Here is an 18518-nt window from a genome sequence, read left to right on the forward strand (position 1 = left end):
AATGTTTTCTCCTGGGAAATATGGAGGTCAGTGGAGCTTAAAATGAAGAAAAGCTCAAATTTTTATATGAATCTCTAATTCTGAATTTATATGCACATTTCAGAAGCTTTAAAATTAGCATATATATGTATTTGCATATATATATATACGCAAAATCAGATCATCTTCAAGAATGACAGATTTCACATTTGAGCCTCTCTAGGCCAGTTATCGCCACTGTAGATAGGATATGAATATACATGGAGTGTCTGTTGAATACATTGCCTGTTTACTTACTCAGGTATCTTTTATAATTTTAATGGTACCTGGAACGGTAATAAATATGTGTATAGACATATATAGAGATGTTCCAGCACTTTACAGTATAAAAGAAATTAGATTGTTTTACTGCACTTCTTTAATGTAAGAATTCACACATTAAAGCAGGCTGCCTAAGAGTCTAAATTCAGAAATATTGAACCTACTTCAATATAATTGTAATTAACATCCTAATCACATGCAATCAAATAATGCTGCCTAAAGGCTGGAAAACAAGCCTGACAAAGAACATTCCCCCTACAAAGTTGTTTGCACTAGTGATCTGGACTAATACTGTGTGCTTTGGCTTCCAAACTCAAAGTTAGTTGTGCAACTAGTTCCTTGATCTCACCATGCCTCAGTTTTCCTATCCAAGAAAGGTGCCTACCTATGATACAAAGAAAATGTCAGCCTGGTACTAGACTCATTGTCACATTCCCAATTGGTAGAGTTAAATCAATGACAGTGAATATGTTTAGAATACATTTTTAGATAATGGTACCACCCTAGTGAACTGCTTTGACAGTCCCCCAGAAAGAGCATGTCATTATTCCTCTCAGTGACTATGTCGGACAAATTAAAATGTTTGCTTTCATGACTGGTACCATCTCAGAAACCAGCCTGTTAACTTGCCCCCCGCCCACTCCCCATCCCTGGAGGACTCAAATACTAGTGTCACTTGGATGGAGGCTAAAGGACAATCTTACTTTTTGCAGGGAAGATTCCTGTGTTGGATTTCTCTCAGTTTCGCTTAGCCCTGGTCCAGGGTTCTCGGTTTTTATCTGTGACAGAAACATATTTGATTGCGTGAATTTCTCCATTTTTAGAGAGTAGTCTGATGTCATATCATGTAACATCAATTAGACCTGGGATTTCGAGGAAGCCTAAAATATTGGGAAGGATGAAAAGTTTTAATCTAAGAATAAAAGCTAATATGTTTGCTCTGAAAACAAATGAGCAATGCATCACCATACTTATTTCTTCCTTAGAGCTTGTAGTGTTGGAAATTTTTGAGTAATACTTACTTTAGTTTTAAAATGAATGAATAAAATTTCCTAGCAGTTTTCACTAGTAATGCTCTACTCTGAGGTTAGATTATTTATTGCACAGTATTTCAAGATGAAAATATTATAAATTTTCTCTATTAACTCCTGTTCATAATACACACACAAGTTGAGAACTTAAATACTTTGAGTCTTATTGAATACTATCAAATTGGCTTTGTAATAAAGGGCAAACTATTTATAGAAAATTATTTACTTTTCCAAAACCTGGCTTGTTAACAACTTTCAAAGGACCAAACAAACACATTTAATTTTTTTACCCAATGCAAGCTAAAAAATAAAAATATATATCATTTTTTCATTGCTTTTCCCCTCCATCTGAGAATTTTGCTCAAAGCTGTTGGGTAAAAAGAAGTCAAAAAAATTTTTTTAATTACTTACTTGTATGGTGAGATTTGAAAGTTTATCCTTTTCAGAATTGAGTAATTTCAATTTAATGTAATTAATGAAACTTAAATTTTTATCGTCTAGAGGTCAGAATCTGGCCCTGACAGCAGGAGTGGCAGGAGAAGTACTTTACTATGTTTGCATTTTGACTATTAGGTTTCATGAGCTTTCACTTCCTGAAACACCATTCTTTAGCAGAGTAAACATTTAATTATCCAAGATGAGTTTTTTACCATAATGCTAACATCGAAATGATGAGAAGAATCAAATGAATCCTCTTGCTTTTCCAGGACTATGTTCCTGGCTGGATCATTTAAACTTCTGAGGAGTGAGGTAGCTGTACTCTTTCAAGCCACACAAAGTGCATGGGTTTGGTATTTTTAGCTTAAGTGGTGTCTCTACAATAGACTTGCTGAGTAATATTTAATAACCCTTAACAGTCATGCTGGAGTGTGGCATCTGAACCTTTCCCAAGGTATAGTAGCAGTGAAGCTATGATCTAGTTGGAAAGAACATGGGCTTTGGAGAAAGATTTGGGTTAAATCCCGATTCCAAGTTTTATGGAACCTACCCCGTAGCTGTGAACAACAGAGCGCCTGGCAGGACACATCACAAAGGCTCAGTCCGGTGCTTGTTCTCTCGTTGCTTTGTAGAGACACAGCAGATCCTTCATATTTATATGTGATCGAAACAGGCAACAAAAATGGCAGTTCTTTTACCTGGAGGCTGGTTCCTAGAGGATTGAATATAGGCAGTATTAATTCATCTCTACAAGACGATTCATTTCCTAGCGAGTGAAACTGAAGTTTTCTAAGACATAGAAAACCCTGACAAGGATTACTAGGGCCTCTGCTTATATCCCGTCCCTGAAGCAGGGATGGCCAACCCTGAATGGTCCACCTCAGGGCTCTGCTTCCTGTGCTGCATGAGGGGGCAGCTGTGACTGAGGAGCTCACCTGGGGCACAGTGGCTTCAGTGCTCCTCCTTCCTGGCCTCTCCCTTCGCTCCCACCCACACCCTCACCTCCTGGGGTCCTTGCCCTCAGATGGTCAACCACATCTATGAGAGGCTCACCTTCTCATAGACTGGGGTTTTTCTGTTTTGTTTTGTTGGTTTGTTTTTAATTTCTGTCTAGAGTCTTGAAATGTACTTGGCAAGCTGCTTTTGAGCAAGTTCATCCCGAACCCTCCCACTCTTCAGGGCCCCTGCATCTCACCCCATTACTGCTCAGGCCACTGGCATCTTCTTGTTCATCAACTATAATGACTTCCTTTCCTTTCTGTTTCAGTGTCCAGGAGAAGCTGGGGCCAGCAGGCCCAGGAGTGTCAAGAACAAAAGCAGTGGTCCTCCAGTAAAGATGGCCAGCAAGGCAGCAAATCCAGTGACTCTGGGGAAGAAGCAGAAAAAGAGTTTATTTTTGTGTAACGGTCACCCACGTAGAAGTCTTACCATGCGGGGTGCGTTTGCTGGCCATCAGAGAGGAACCAAGGGCAACACCTCTTCCTACTTCCTAAGCATCTTCTCTTGGTGCTTTTTCCTTTGTCCTTCCCCACCCCACCCCCCCTCACCAAAACTGAAACAGATCCATCTCTCGGTAATCAAAGCACATGTCTGATCTTCTCCCAACCCTTAGCATTTGATTTCTATGCATTCCTTCATATGCCTTCAGTGAATGCCAGCAATTATCCCATGGGCCCTACTTGAATTTCTCTGAGGCAGCTACAGTTTGCCCTGTAAGATGAGTTGTGGGAGGTAAACAAAGTAACTGGACACAAACTCACAAGTAACACCATCCAGCTGACCCTGGGGTACTGCTGCACGTACCTGTGTCAAATCTGCACTTGATAGAGCAATTTATTCTTGATGTATGCAATTGCACACTGTAATTATATTAACAGAGCACACTAATAATTTGTATAAATTATATATATTAGATCTTGGGTATGGTTTTTGCATTCTCCCATGGGGAACTTCTTCCTTCCCGATGTGGAATTGTACATTTTAACTTGGTCTGGTGACCTTTGTGATACCATCAACGAGCAAGTTAAGAACCGAGTGAAAGGCCCGTGGCTGATTCTACCATGTGCCCAGATTAATGTATATAGTTGACTGGAATGAGGTTTTATGAATATTCGTGTTTTCTGAAGGCCTTTAATTTCTGTCTGCATATTAGCTTTTAACGTGTGATTAAGAGAGAATACTTTGACACCTGTAAAAAAATCAAACTACTACTTTTGAAGACATTTCACAAATATTCACTTACATACGCGCTGAAGGTATTTTATGCATATGTATATTTATACCAATAAAATGATTTTACAAGTGGAACTGCGACTTTCTCCAGTGCCTTTTTGAGTGAGGATTGGCTCGTGAGGAACTTTGTTTTCCAAAAATCCACAATAACCACAGTTGCCAGATAATCAAAAACCTATTACATTCCAAGTAAATGCGACTTGCTAATTCCATGGCCTCCTCTCACCTTTGGCCAAAGGATGAATTCATCAAAAGGTTATATTATGAGTGTCCAAGAGAGCCCCACTCAGGCCAAATGACAGGGCCAGATGATGGAGTGGGGGCCTGAGTCGCTCAGAAAATACCAAGGCACTGTGAGATGAGCCGGACTACTGCTAGGAGGGGTCTGGGAATCTTCACCTAAGTTACAGACCATGGTTTTCCTACCGGTGCCGTGTGCAAGCCCTCAACTAAGAATCAGCCTATCAGTAATTCACACCCCATCTCAGTTATACCAAACAGGGGCCAAAAAAGCCAGGAATCACTTTGTTTTGAGGACGCTTCGTTGTATGGCTACATTGGGCAGGCTGACCTTCCAAATGTATTTTTCCTTAGTATAACATTGGTTGGCCTGGGTCTACTTTGCAGAGGCCATTGGCCAGCAATTGGGCAGGCATGTGTCAGGTGTTGGAAAGAAGTCAAACTGCAATTAAAAAATGGCCACTGAAAATCCAGGAAGAGGATAACCGACACCTGGTTATTTACGATGGGGAGCTCCACCTGTCTCCACCTGTGGTAGAAAAGATGTTCTCATGCCTTTGATCCTGCCCCATGCTGGCTTGTTTCCCCGTGTGATCCAGCTTCTGTTCAGTATCCACTTTAACACTCTCCATTTGCAAAATAGTATTCCCAGAGGAAATATTGCAAACTTGAAGGGAAAACAATGACTCATTTCTTTTTTGTGAAAGAAAATATATGGAAAAATTACAACAGAAAATCTAAGGAGGCAGGGCAGCCCTGATTTTTCAAAAATGTTGCACCTGTCCTCAACCCCTAGTGTGCAAATCCTAAATTGAGATGGCCATGAAAAGATTTAGCATTTTTTACTTGCTAATTAAAAGCATTGCCCAGGTGTGGTGGCCCTGCTGTAGAAACCATTTGAAGTTCATTCTCTGCCTGTTCCTCTTTTTTTCTTCAGAGCAAGAACATTAACCAACACCTTCTATAGATTGTTGAAGGAGCCCAGTGGGAGGTCTTGGTAGAGGCTCTAGATTATGTGGCTGACCCTCATGTCCACTCTATAAGGCGCTAAGGAAATAGAGGTTTCAGACCCTCAAGGATTGTCACTGCTGTGTTTGGAGTCCTGCTCTTCCTAAGGTACACAGTCAACTAGAAACCTGCATTCCCGACTCTCATTTAGCCCAGAACCCAACCCCTTAGCCAAATTGCTGAAGACCAGAACCGGGCCAGAACCCAACCCCTTAGCCTCCTTAACATCATACACAAAAATAAGCTCAAAATGGATTAAAGACCTAAATGTAATGCTGGATATTACAAAACTCAGAGAAAATCATCGGCAGAATGCTCTCTGACATAAATCGCAGCAAGATCTTTTTTGGTCCACCTCCTAGAGTAATGGAAATAAAAACAAACAAATTGGACCTACTGAAACTTACAAGCTTTTGCACAGCAAAGGAAACCATAAACAAAATGAAAAGACAACTCACAGAATGGGAAAAAATATTTGCAAATGAAGCAACTGTCAAGGGATTAATCTCCAAAATATACAAACAGCTCATGCATCTGAATATCAAAAAACCAAACAACCCAATCAAAAAATGGGCAGATCTAAACAGACATTTCTCCAAAGAAGACATACAGATGGCCAACAGACACATGAAAAGATGCTCAACATCACTAATTATTAGAGAAATGCAAATCAAAACTGCAATGAGGTATCACCTCGCACCAGTCAGAATGGCCATCATCAAAAAATCTACAAGCAATAAATGCTGGAGAGGGTGTGGAGAAAAGGGAAGCTTCCTACACTGTTGGTGGGAATGTAAATTGGTGTAGCCACTGTGGAGACCAGTATGGAGGTTCCTTAAAAAACTAAGAATAGAGCTACCATATGATCCAGCAATCCCATTCCTGGGCATATATCTGGAGAAAACCATAATTCAAAAAGATACATGCACCCCAGTGTTCACTGCAGCACTATTTACAATAGCCAAGACATCAAAGCAACCTAAATGTCCACTGCCAGAGGAATGGATAAAGAAGAGATGGTACATATATACAATGGAATATTACTCAGCCATAAAAAAAGAATGAAATAATGCCATTTGCAGCAACATGGATGGACCTAGAGATCATCATACTAAGTGAAGTAAGTCAGAGAAAGAAAGACAAATATCATATGATATTGCTTATATGTGGAATCTAAAAAAGGGGTACAGATTAACTTATCTACAAAACAGAGTTACAGATGTAGGAAACAGACTTATGGTTACCAGGGGGTGAGGGAGAGGAAGGGATAAACTGGGAGACTGGGACTGACATATACACACTACTATATATAAAATAGAAAACTAATAAGGACCCACTGTGTAGCACAGGGAATTCTACTCAATACGCTGTAATGGCCTATATGGGAAAAGAATCTAAAAAAGAGTGGATATATGTATATGTATAACTGATTCACTTTGCTGTACACCTGAAACTAACACAACATTGTAAGTCAACTATAATAAAAATTTAAAAAATAAAAACTATATATAAAAAATTCTTTTTAATAAATAAAATTTAAAAATCCATGCTTTGAAGCAGCCTGGCCCTCACCTCTCCTTCACAGTACAGGCCTGGGGCTGGGCAAACTGCTCAGCGAGCTGTTTTACTGGGGCCTCCCAGCCCCCTGCAACTATAGCTGCACACACACCCCATGTGACACAAAGCTGAACACAGGAGAAGCTTGATTCACTAACACGGGCCATCAGTTTCATCTGCTGGTAACATAATTAACGTATATTAAGATCGATGTGATGTTTGTCTCACATCTAGACATGGGAAAGCAATGAATTTGGCTTCTGTGGATCCGTCAGCACCTGCCCGGAGCCAGGGTCGTCTGCCTGGGGTTTGGAATGTTGATCACTGTTGGCCACCATCCCCCAAATTGCCAAGGTTCAAAATGTAGAACAAGGCACGTGAGACCCACACACTGCATCTCAAGATTTCTTGGTCTAAGGTCTAAGATACGCAGTCAACTAATCACACCTTGAATTTGTAGCTTCTTTGGTGAAGGAAAAATTTCTTATGAATTAGATGCTCTCCCCCGTTCTCACACTAGGTATCCCTCCAAGGGTGATATCCATGCCGTTATTCAACGGTGGCAAATATAACAGAACTAGCGTGATACGTCCATACTTTCTAATTTCAGCTTGCATTAGATTTAACTCAGAATGAGGCTGTCACACTGTATGCGCCGTTTACACTGTGGGCCTGTTTCATGCATCCATACCCAACCCAGTCCTTTGGGATTAGGCACAACTCTGCTCCTTGCCATACTGTGATCACGAAGTCTTTTTTGACAATAAAAGCATACATTTAACCTGTTTCTTAAGGTGTGAAGGAATTAAAGACAAATATTGTCAAGGTGGCAGACACTCCAAGTTGGTTTCCATGTGATCAGAGCCGCCTGGCTGGATGCAGAAAAACCACTGCTGGGAAGATGTGCTTTGACCTCCTAGACACTGAATCCCTGCAGAGAATTCAGAGGTGTGCTGTACACGGATTCTTCCGTAGAACAGGGGGGTCCTTACCCATGGCAGGAACCATGGAGGAGGGAGCCCTGGAACCAGGCCTGCAGAGTGGGAGGTGTTGGTACAGGGGGCAGCTCATGTTAGGGATGTTCCTACATCCATCCAAGGGGTCAAGAGATCACCGTCTTCTCTCAGGTCCTCAGAGGGGAGAGTGAAGGCAGGCTGTTTCCAACTTATGAGATCAAAAGAGTTCAAGGGGACATCTGACCCTTTGGTGGCACATTCACATTGTGGCCTGGCCAGTCCTGGAAGCCTGTTCTCTCAGTAATCAAATTATTTTGAGGCTGGCCCCTCATGGACCACCTTCTCACTTTGATCACACCACCAGGTAACCTTATTCCCTTCCAAGGCTACAATTCGCATCTTGGTGATGACGTCCCCCCTCATCTCTTGCTTCCCACTCTCTTCAGCATCAGTAGGATGACCCATGGGCATCAGAAATAATTGTGTCCACTCATTAACCTTAAAAGCTTTTGCACAGCAAAGGAAACCATAAACAAAATGAAAAGACAACCCTCAGAATGGGAAAAAATATTTGCAAATGAAGCAACTGACAAGGGATTAATCTCCAAAATATACCAACAGCACATGCAGCTCAATATCAAAGAAACAAACAACCCAATCAAAAAATGGGCAGAAGATCTAAATAGACATTTCTCCAAAGAAAACATGCAGATGGCCAACAGACACATGAAAAGATGCTCAACAACACAAATTATTAGAGAAACGCAAATCAAAACTATAGTGAGGTATCACCTCACACAGGTCAGAATGGCCATCATCAAAAAATGAACAAACAATAAATGCTGGAGAGGGTGTGGAGAAAAGGGAACCCTCCTACACTGTTGGTGGGAATGTAAGTTGGTGTGGCCACTATGGAGAACAGTATGGAGGTTCCTTAAAAAACTAAAAAGAGAGCTACCTTATGATCCAGCAATCCCACTCCTGGGCTTATATCTGAAGAAAACCATAATTCACAAAGATTACATGTACCCCAGTGGTCACTGCAGCACTATTTACAATAGCCAAGACATGGAAGCAACCTAAATGTCCACTGACAGAGGAATGGATAAAGAAGAGATGGTACATATATACAATGGAATATTACTCAGCCATAAAAAGAAACGAAATAGTGCCCTTTGCAGAGATGTGGATGGACCTAGAGATTGTCATAGAGTGAATGAAGTTAAGGCAGAAAGAGAAAAACAAATATCATATATCACTTATATGTGGAATCTAAACGATACAGATAAAGTTATTTGCAAAGCAGAAATACAGTCACAGATGTAGAGAATAAACTTATGCTTACCAAAGGGGGAAGGGGGGGTGGGATGAACTGAGAGATCGGGATTGACATATATACACACTACTATGTATAAAATAGATAACTAATGAGAACCTACTGTATAGCACAGGGAACTCTACTCAATGCTCTGTGGTGACCTAAATGGGAAGGGAATTTTAACAAGAGTGGATATAGGTATACATATAACTGATTCACTGTGCTGTACACCTGAAATTAACACAACATTGTAAAGCAACTATACTCTAAAAAAAATTAATTAAAAAAAAAAAAGAAATAATCGTGTCCAATACCAGTGATTCATGAGTGTAGAGTGACCATGAGGCGTGCCCAGTAATGACAAAAATCAAACTTTGTGATAACTGTAGAGATCTAGGACTCACAAGACCCAACTCTTGTCGGAGATAAGGGGTCAGAAGCACCATGCCCTTACATTTCTATAGAGCAGAAACTGATTTTGCAAAAGGTTGCCGAGCTTGCTCTATCCCATCCCAGATACCTTGATGGTACCCTCATCGCCCAAGATTGCAAAGGAAAAGCATGGCTTTTTCCCCACTCCAGGCCAGAGGGCAGGGGGGACCATTTGCTAACAAAGATATGATTTGTTGGCCTGGACTGCTGGGCTCCTGGAGAGTGCCCCTGAGCTGAAGCCAGACTCAGTCCAAAGAGGAGACCAGCTTGTCCACCTGCCACTGATTTCCCAAACTCTAAACAAGGTCATTAACCTGCAGGCCAAGGGCTGGGTAGGATTCAAGGCATCTGTGAACTTGGATCGTGAAAATTACATCTTTATTTTCTTTAACCTCGTTTGCAATTTAGCATTTCCCTCAGTTTGAGGATATGCAACAAGCCACGGTTGTATTAGCAACACTTGGGATATTTTCCTACCAGTTTACAATCACTGCAGGCGTTGCAAGACATCCTTCACACGCATCACAACTCAGAATTATGGTAGTTATGAGATATCCTGCTAGATCGTGTTATTTAATAAATTGATAAAGCACGTTCACCTCTAAAGCACATTCACCTCTAAAGCATTCACTTTTAAATCAAAATTTGTCTTAAAAATGTTTTTAGTAACTGTACACATCAATGTAATTAGTTTCCACTGTAATACTCTGTTGGGCTGCGCCCCGCAGGCCTGCAGGCCTTGCAGTTGCCCAGCTTCAAGACCTAAGTAAGACCCGGGAGACAACGACAGACACATAACGGCTTATTGGTCAGGGGCACTTACAAATCTGAAGCCAGGTCCTGGAGCAACACCCCACCGTGTGAGGCAGCCAGCGAGCAGGACACAACAGCAGTCTTTCCTATAGTGGCGGTGGTGGGGGGGGGGGTGGGGGTGGTGGTCTACCATTTATAGGGGAAATTGACCAATGTTAGTTAGGCTCATCAGTTACCAGGGAAACCGGCAGCCGGGGCACCTCCCTCACAGCCCCTCACCAGGGCCGATGTTTCCTTTTAACAAACTAGCAGGTGAAGCCATTCTGGCCTAAGGGGCAGGGGGAAAGCACGTTCCTGTGAGTAGGGCGGAGGTGACTCAGGTGTTGGTGGAGCAGGGGATGTGCAGGGAGCAACAGACATCTTGAGCGACCTGACCATACACTCCATCCCTAAACACCCTGCACGACCCTTACAGTCCTGGCCCATCCCTCTTCCTTGTTGTCCCTCTTCTGAGGGGTCAGGTATACAGAGGCGAACTGCAAACAGCTACCACAAATGCAATACAGACAACAGCAGCGAAAGAGAATCAGGAGGCCAAGAGGTGGGCAAACCTATGGAGTCAGGAGCTTATCGGGTCATGGAGGGGCCAGAGGAGGACCATGACGGCGTCTCCCTGTAGACCCAGCCATCAAACTCATTTCACAGTGAGGCCACTGTTGTCGCCCAGTCTGTGAACAGATTCCCTCTGCTCAGACGAGGGGTGGAATGTAAGGTGTTTAACAGGCACAATACAGGGAAGATGACGACCATTGAGCAAAATACAAGCAGTAACAGCATTGAGATACCACCACCCCTGCCCGTGGTTTCTGTCCTGGCCTGCAGGACCCCACGGCCTGTCTACCCTCAGTCCCCACAGCCAGTGCCGAATACTGGAGAGGCCATTTAACAGACTGCAGGGTTAGTGTAATGGTGCCCTTCTCCAGTAGGGGGCGCGGATTAATTACCTTAGTGCTCTTAGGTGGGGCTGGGTAGGAGACAGGTGAAACCTCTTAAGTCTCTTTCTAATCCTTTTCTCCATGAGGCAGCAAACCCAAACCACACTTACCTGCCAGTCCCAGGGCCATGTTATGTGTTCCCCTGGGGGTAGAGCCTGTGGCGAGGGCAAAAGTGAGTTATCGTCCTGGCCAGCAGTTGGCAACGGTCCTTCGGTGGTCAACAGTTGAACCTGAACGGCGTTGACTAGCGGCCTCTGGGTTAACATGGCGTCAGCACTGGGCCGATCGCTCCTGGGATGTGTCCACATGTTGAAGGAGCGGTTTTCCCGTCTCAGCTGTTGTTGAAGCAGCTCATTCACCCCCCAGCAGCAGTGGGGTTGTGTGTGGGGGGGGGGAGATGCCGGTGTGTGCCATTCTTATCGGCCCATTCCTGAACTTCATGGCCGACGAAGCAGATCCCTTGGTCACTATTAATGTCCATGGGGGGTCTTGTATGTCGCGCATACAGCTCTTCTAGGCCCCAAACGCTGTTTGTTTTTGCGTTACTAGACAACTCGGATAGGCCTTTTGTAATGTCTTCCACCTGTTGTGACAGACATCAATGGCTTACTGCACAGGGGATCTTACATGGTCTGAAGCCAGGTTCTGTAGCAGCACCCCACTGTATGCAGCAACTTTCAAATATGCAATACGGTACTATTAACTACAGTCACCATGGCGTACATTATATTCCCATGACTTATTTTATAACTGGAAGTTTGTACCTTTTGATGCCTTTCACCATTTCATCCACCCCCAACACCCCATCTTCCGCCTCTGGGGAGCCGGGGGGGTGGGGGGGAACATGGGCAAGAGTCTATATGGTACAGGCATACCTCGAAGATTGCGTATTCGGCTCCAGAGCGCTGCAATAAAGTGAGAAAATGTCACAATAAAGCAAGCCACACGAATTTTTCGGTTTCCCAGTGCACATAAAAGTAACGTTTAAACTATACTGTGGTCTATTAAGTGTGCAATAGCATTATATCTAAAAAAATAAGGTACATACCATAATTAAAAAATACTCTACTGCTAAAAAGTGCTAATCTAAAAATGTATCATCTGACAATGCAGAGATGCCATAAACCTTCAATTTGTAAAGAAAAAAAACCCCACATTTGCAAAGTGCAATAAAATAAGGTGCTTATACAGGGAGATCAGCTCGGTGCTTTGTGACCACCTGGAGGGGTGGGATAGGAGGGTGGGAGGGAGGGAGACGCAAGAGGGAAGAGATATGGGAACATATGTATATGTATAACTGATTCACTTTGTTATAAAGCAAAAACTAACACACCATTGTAAAGCAATTATACCCCAATAAAGATGTTAAAAAATAATAATAAAAAAAATAAAGTCATTGCTTTAAAAAAAAAATAAGGTGCTTATAGTTTCTGTGGGAAGGAATAGGCAAGGCAGGGCAAGAAGGTTTAGGATTGGTTAGTTTGAATAATTTCAGTAGATTCTGGAGTACGGTGGCCGTCCCAAGTTTGCTGGTACCTGGCCCTGGAGTGATTAGGGCAGGGGAATAGTGGCCCTGAGTGGGGAGGTAGGTGGTGAGTGTGTGGGTTCTGGATTGGTTAATTTGCAAATGAAAGGCACGCAGATGCTGTTTACTATCTCTAGGAATTGGCCAGCCCTGGGAGGGGCAGTTTCTCCAGTGTCAGCAAGGCCCCAAGCTGTCAGTGCATCATATTTACAGAAAATAAAAAGGCATGATTAATACAGAGGCCCCCTAAGACTCCTGGCTGGAGGGATGCACTCTGGGAGAAGGTCTGCTTCTGTAGCTTCCTATGAGAGCATGCTGACGGTCCCTTAGCAGACACCTGAGCAGGATGGTCGGGCCAGGCTTACAGAGACGAACGTTCGGGTGGAAATAGGCCTTTGGTGTATGTTCCCAGCACCCTGGCCTCTTCCCACCCTTCTCCATATTCCTCGTCCTCCTGCTGGGCTAGTGGGTGGGAAAGGGGCTCAGCGTGCCTGGATTCGTGGGTTCTGGGGACCTCAGAGGTCCAAGCAGAGGAGCAGAGGGTTGGAAACGAGTGCCCCTAGTGCCCTTGGGTCTGAGGGCAATCTTATGGTCCAGAAGGGGCTGGCCCAGAGAGGCCTTGGGGACTGAGCCTGTACAAGTAGGAAAGCAATCAATTCAGTCTTGTTGCCAAAGGAGTGCCCATTCTGGGAGGACTGCTGTGCAGACAGCTTGTCCTGAACAAGCTTTGCCAGCCACTCCAACCACTGAATAGCTTCAAAAAAAAAAAATTCTGTGTCATTAATGAGTTCAATTGAAAAAGGGAGGAGGAGATAAAAAAAACAAAGTCCTGGGAGCATGAACATGTTAATGAGATTGATTCTTCCTGGAAAGGGCAAGAGGAAGAAACTTCCACTCCACTAAATCCAATTTTATTTAATTGATTACTGGCCTGAAGTTAGCCCTCCCACCAATCCTGAATGACAAAGAAAGCAAGACCCCAAGGTGAGCGAGATGATCAGTAGAGCCAAGACTCTGGCACCTCCCGTTACCAGCAATGATGCACAAGGAGCCACAGTGACCAGGACCGAAACACAAGCAAAGCAGCAAGAACCCCATGTGCCATGTGGGTTTCTTGCAAATTTCACGCCGGCATCTTGCTTTTGAAATTCCAAGTGTTCAGGCTATGGGGAGCAGAGCTGAGTGACCACTAGCACCTAGGTGGCCCCCTTGAGGGTACACAACAAGGCTGGGGCCAGTGTTACTGAGTAGGACAAGATTCATCGTGGATTAAGAAGGAAGAATGAAATGTACCTTACTGTCTCACTCCCTTTCCCAGGGAGGCCCAGTTTGGATGAAGAACCATGCAACACACCTGGAGACTGGAAGGACTGTCCATCCCCAATTACAGCATCAGACGGAGCATTTCCACAACCCAATCTGTCTCATTGAATTTGGCTTCATAGTGTATTCTCTCCTCTCCTTCCCCGACTCCGAGAACATCTGCAATACGTGACCGGCTTCTTGTCACCAGTTATGGCTTCTCATCTCGTTAATTTGTTCAATATTTGTTGAGTTCTTGTCACGCAATAGGAGATGGTCTGGGTGCTTGTCTGGTAGAACAGAGTTCCCATTTTTTGGCTCATGGAGCTTCGACTCATGGAGCTAACAATCTAAAAGAGGGGACGGAAAATAAACAAGTAAGTTAATGAATGACATAATTTCTCATGGTAAGTGCTCTGTATGGCAGGGGAAAAGGCGGTGACGGAAGGAGGTATTTTCTTCCTACCCTACCGTTTTCTATTGATTTATGCTCCCCCATTGCAGTGGGGACTGGAAGGCACCACCCGGATCTCCTTATTTTAGGAATAACAGATTTATCACTTCGGCTGTCTGCTCCTTGGGGGACCTTCCTCTACTGAAGAGAGCCAACCTGCCCAAGGTCACACCCCTTCCCTGGTGGCTCATCCGGTGGCTGATGAAGGCCCAGCCCCTCACCCCAGCTCACAACAGCTGTGAAAAAGTGACCCCATCTTCAGAACCCTCCACAGGGCGGGCTGAGGCCTTCACTGAGACAGCGTCACAGCTCAGTTTCTCCCTCTGCCCCAACCTGGTGCCTTCCTTCCTTTGATCCCAAGAACACTTCTCAATAACCCTCCTACACACCAGTCTCCAGCCTGGAGATGGCTTTCTAGTGAACCCAATCAGCGACAGTTTTGAACAAAATGAATTTAAAGTAGTTGAGCTTATTTAACAGAACATATTTATAATTCATAAACACTCATTGGGTTAGCCTCAGAGCGCCTCTAAAACCTCTTGGGACCGTAAACCCAGTCCCTGCAAACGGGGTTTTCCTCCCCTGCAATCACTGTAGCATTCTATTCTTTTTCCCAGGACGGCTGGGAGACTAGAGGAACCTGCTCTTCTCATTCAGCCTCTCGGAACTTCCTGGCCTGACAGATGATGCCCTTTGGGGGGAGTTTGCTCTAGGAAAGCAAACTCATCTTCCAGTAGCAGAGGTTGCATAAATTGGGTTCTGGAAACATCCAGAAATTCTCTCTCAGCTTCTCCCTGGTGCCACTGCCATCTCTCTTTTCCACCTTGAAAAACTGGGCTGTGATCTCTTCGTTAACCATTAACAAATATTTACGGAGTATCTGCTGTGTGTCAAACACTAGCCTATGAGTCTCCTCTCTCCTTGGAAACCACACCTGGTCCGTCATTACCAGAGCCGCCCAACCTGGAGCTGCCCCAGAGAGCTTAAGCCTCTTGGGAACCTTTCAAAGTTGCTGCGGTTGATTGAGGGGCATTAATCCCTTTAGCTTGAGTTTGCTGTTTCATTTCTTTCCATTTCATCTTTTTTTCCCCCTCTCTTATCCACAGTAACTTCCTCTTCCCACTGGCCTCCCTGCCTCTGTTTTCTTGTTACCCTCTATGCTCTATGCCAATATGATGGTCTTGGTACTCAAAAGCTTCTGGTATTTGTTAAATGTTTCCAAATGCACAGATATTCACAATTTGTAGGTGAAGAAACTGAGAAAGAAAACAGGGCCCTTCTGAAATTCCTCAAGAAAGATGGAGAAGATGATAAGAATTGTAAACATTGAATTTGGCAACATGCCAGGCATTTTACACACGTTACCCCTGATTTAACCCTCAGAGCAACCCTGTGAAGTAGATAGCATTACCATCTCCATTTACAAGTAAGGAATTCAAGGTTTAAAGAAGTTGAGTAACTTACCCAAGCTCACATAGTTTGTGACCCAGTGTATCGCCAAAATCGCTTACTCCTTAGCGCTAAGCTACCTCACCAAGGGGAAGAGCCCATCTCCTGATTTCCAGTCCGGAGCTCTGGGAGGCAGGAGATGAAGGCTTGTGAGTGATGGGAAAGTGCGTGGCTGCGTAAGCCCCAAGGTTTGCCCCACTATGCTGATGCGAATAGGGCATCCTGTCTTTTTCCAGAAAAAAAGCCTCTCCTTGCCTGGCATTAACTAATAATGCTGGATCCTCCAGTATTCCCTCTGCAGCGAGACCACACTGCGGAGAGGTGGAGGGAGCAAGGTCCCACTCCAGAAAAGGGGTTATTTCATTACAATCAGGAGCCCCAGGAGCCCAGAGCAGCCAATCTGGTAAAAGCACTGATTGTAGCTTTAATGCCAATTACCTGCAGGGAAGGGGCATTATTAGCTTCCAAGTCCCTCCCCAGGAAAAGTCAAGGAAGCGGCTGGGCTATCTAAGGCATGCAGGCGGCAATCAGAGGAGCTAGCCCTGGATTTCTTCCCCACTTCCAGCCCCCAAGGCTCAGCCTCATCCCTTTTTGTGATCAAGTCCAGACAGCTTGGTGGTGGTGGTCGGGTCGGGGGGTCGGGGGGTCGGGTGGGGGTCGGGCGGGGGGAGGTGCCGAAGCTGTTCAGCCTAGATTGTTTCATAAGCGGAGAAAGACCTGGAGAAAAGGCCACGAATGTATATGGTCTTTTAAAAAAATTAAAAAGCATAGTGTAGGTAGCTTCTCCTCTTGACTTTCCAGACCCACAGCCATGAGTGAGCAGGAAAGAGAGCAGGAAGGGCAGCACCATGTTGGTAGAGCATCCCGGGCGCCACGGCTCCTGACTTTTCGTTGGCACAGGGACCACTGCTAGCTAGTCTGTGGGGTCTGGAAGAAGTGACTCGGCTTCTCTTCCACATATGGAAGGTGTCCTGAGTAAACTGGGCATCGAGGCAGCTCCGTGTGCCTAACAGCCCTGCCACCTACTCTCGGCACAGTCCAGGTCCTGGGCTCTGGGAGCTGGGAATGCAGCGTGGCCAGTCCTTTTCTGATGGAACCACTGTGCTGGCTCTTCTTGCTGATGAGGCGGCCGTCACGGCATGAGGTGAGTGTGGCGCAGAGTCCAGAACACAGAGGGTGTAAAGAAATGAGGGGCCATAGGGAGCAGGGACATAGGTAGAGCCTGGGGGCAGAGATGTGATATGCACTACGCTTGTCCTACAAGTGGGAAGGAGGGGTGAGTGGGAAAGCAACATCGGTGGTTTCCCCCAACCCCCAGGCATCCCACCTAACTGCTGGATCTAAATCCACAGAGGAGTTTCCTCACCTGAAAATTAGGGGTACTCATCTTCCAGTTAGGGGTACTATAAAAATTGAATAAGAATTTTTTTTAAAGTGAAGCGGTGCACAAAAAGGACCTGTGGATGTATCGATACGGAAAAGTGTTCCTTTTTTACCACCACCATCCCCATTCCTGAGCCTCAGCTCATTCCATCCCAACACTGGCTTAAGGATGACATAGGACGGAGCAGGGCACAGCTATTTTATTAAAGTAGAACATCTAATGGTTTGTTTTTAGGTTACATCAGAGGGAGTGACACATGACAACAACTCAGTCAAAAACAAAAAAGAAACCCTGTATCCCTGCAACAGAGACTTCATTCCTTATGCTGTACAGGTGGAAGCTCTAACCAGGAAGGGGTCTGGGCCACTATCATGGGGATCTGGGCATTTTAGAATAGGAACTGCTTATTTTTCCTACGGAGTTCACTGTGGACCCAGGATGCCCCAGCATTTAGGAAATTTTCCTCATCCATAATCATACTGGAGTCTGGAAGTGAGACCTGCAAACTCGCTCTACCCCAATTCACAGATAACAAAGTTGAGCTACTCTGCTAGAAAGATCTGTCTTCCCAGCCCATAATCCCAGAAGGGCAAACCTAGACCTTCTTCCCTAAATGACTGAATCAGGAGTGAACATCTGACCCACAGGGAACCCACCAGGTTCTCTCTCTCCAAATAATTTGGAAAAGTAAAGAAGAATTAGTTCAGGGGTTGGCAAACTATTGCCCATCAGCCCAATCTGGCAACACCCACTAGTTTACGTATTATCTATGACTGTCCATGCTTGCAACAGAGATCTATGGGATCTTGCAACAGAGATCTATGGGTCCAGAAAGTCTAAAATATTTACTATCTGTCCTTTACAAAATTTTCCACTTCCTGAAAGAGAAGGTCACAGAGACATGGATGCTGTGACCATTTGTGGGCAGGAGGGTCATATGCATTCAGAAGAGAAGCAGCTGTGCTCAGAGACTTGGGGTAGAGGGATTATGCAAGAGAGGTTGCCAAGAGCAGACAAGAACTAAGCAACTCAGAGGAGAAAGGGCAGAAAGGCCTGACGACCTTCCAATATCCATGAAACACATGGGTCTTGCTTGTGCGCCATCCCTGTGAAAGTCTTATATATCCTACAATAAACCTCTTTT

The 18518-nt window shown here is 44.5% G+C and overlaps 1 protein-coding gene across 7 annotated transcripts in view; it reads left to right on the plus strand.

Moving 5' to 3' along the window:
- Positions 1-4076, plus strand: part of CARMIL1 (capping protein regulator and myosin 1 linker 1) — a 434292-nt gene extending 430216 nt beyond the window's left edge. For all 7 annotated transcript variants that reach the window (XM_073810414.1, XM_073810413.1, XM_019945104.3 and 4 more), the window contains one exon: positions 3037-4076. In XM_073810414.1, the coding sequence (XP_073666515.1) occupies positions 3037-3173 (137 nt within the window). In that variant the 3' untranslated portion in view covers positions 3174-4076. The remainder of the gene's footprint in view (positions 1-3036) is intronic.
- Positions 4077-18518: the final 14442 nt, after the last annotated feature.

This window comes from Tursiops truncatus, chromosome 10 (assembly GCF_011762595.2).
Source record: "Tursiops truncatus isolate mTurTru1 chromosome 10, mTurTru1.mat.Y, whole genome shotgun sequence".
Classification (NCBI taxonomy): domain Eukaryota; kingdom Metazoa; phylum Chordata; class Mammalia; order Artiodactyla; family Delphinidae; genus Tursiops; species Tursiops truncatus.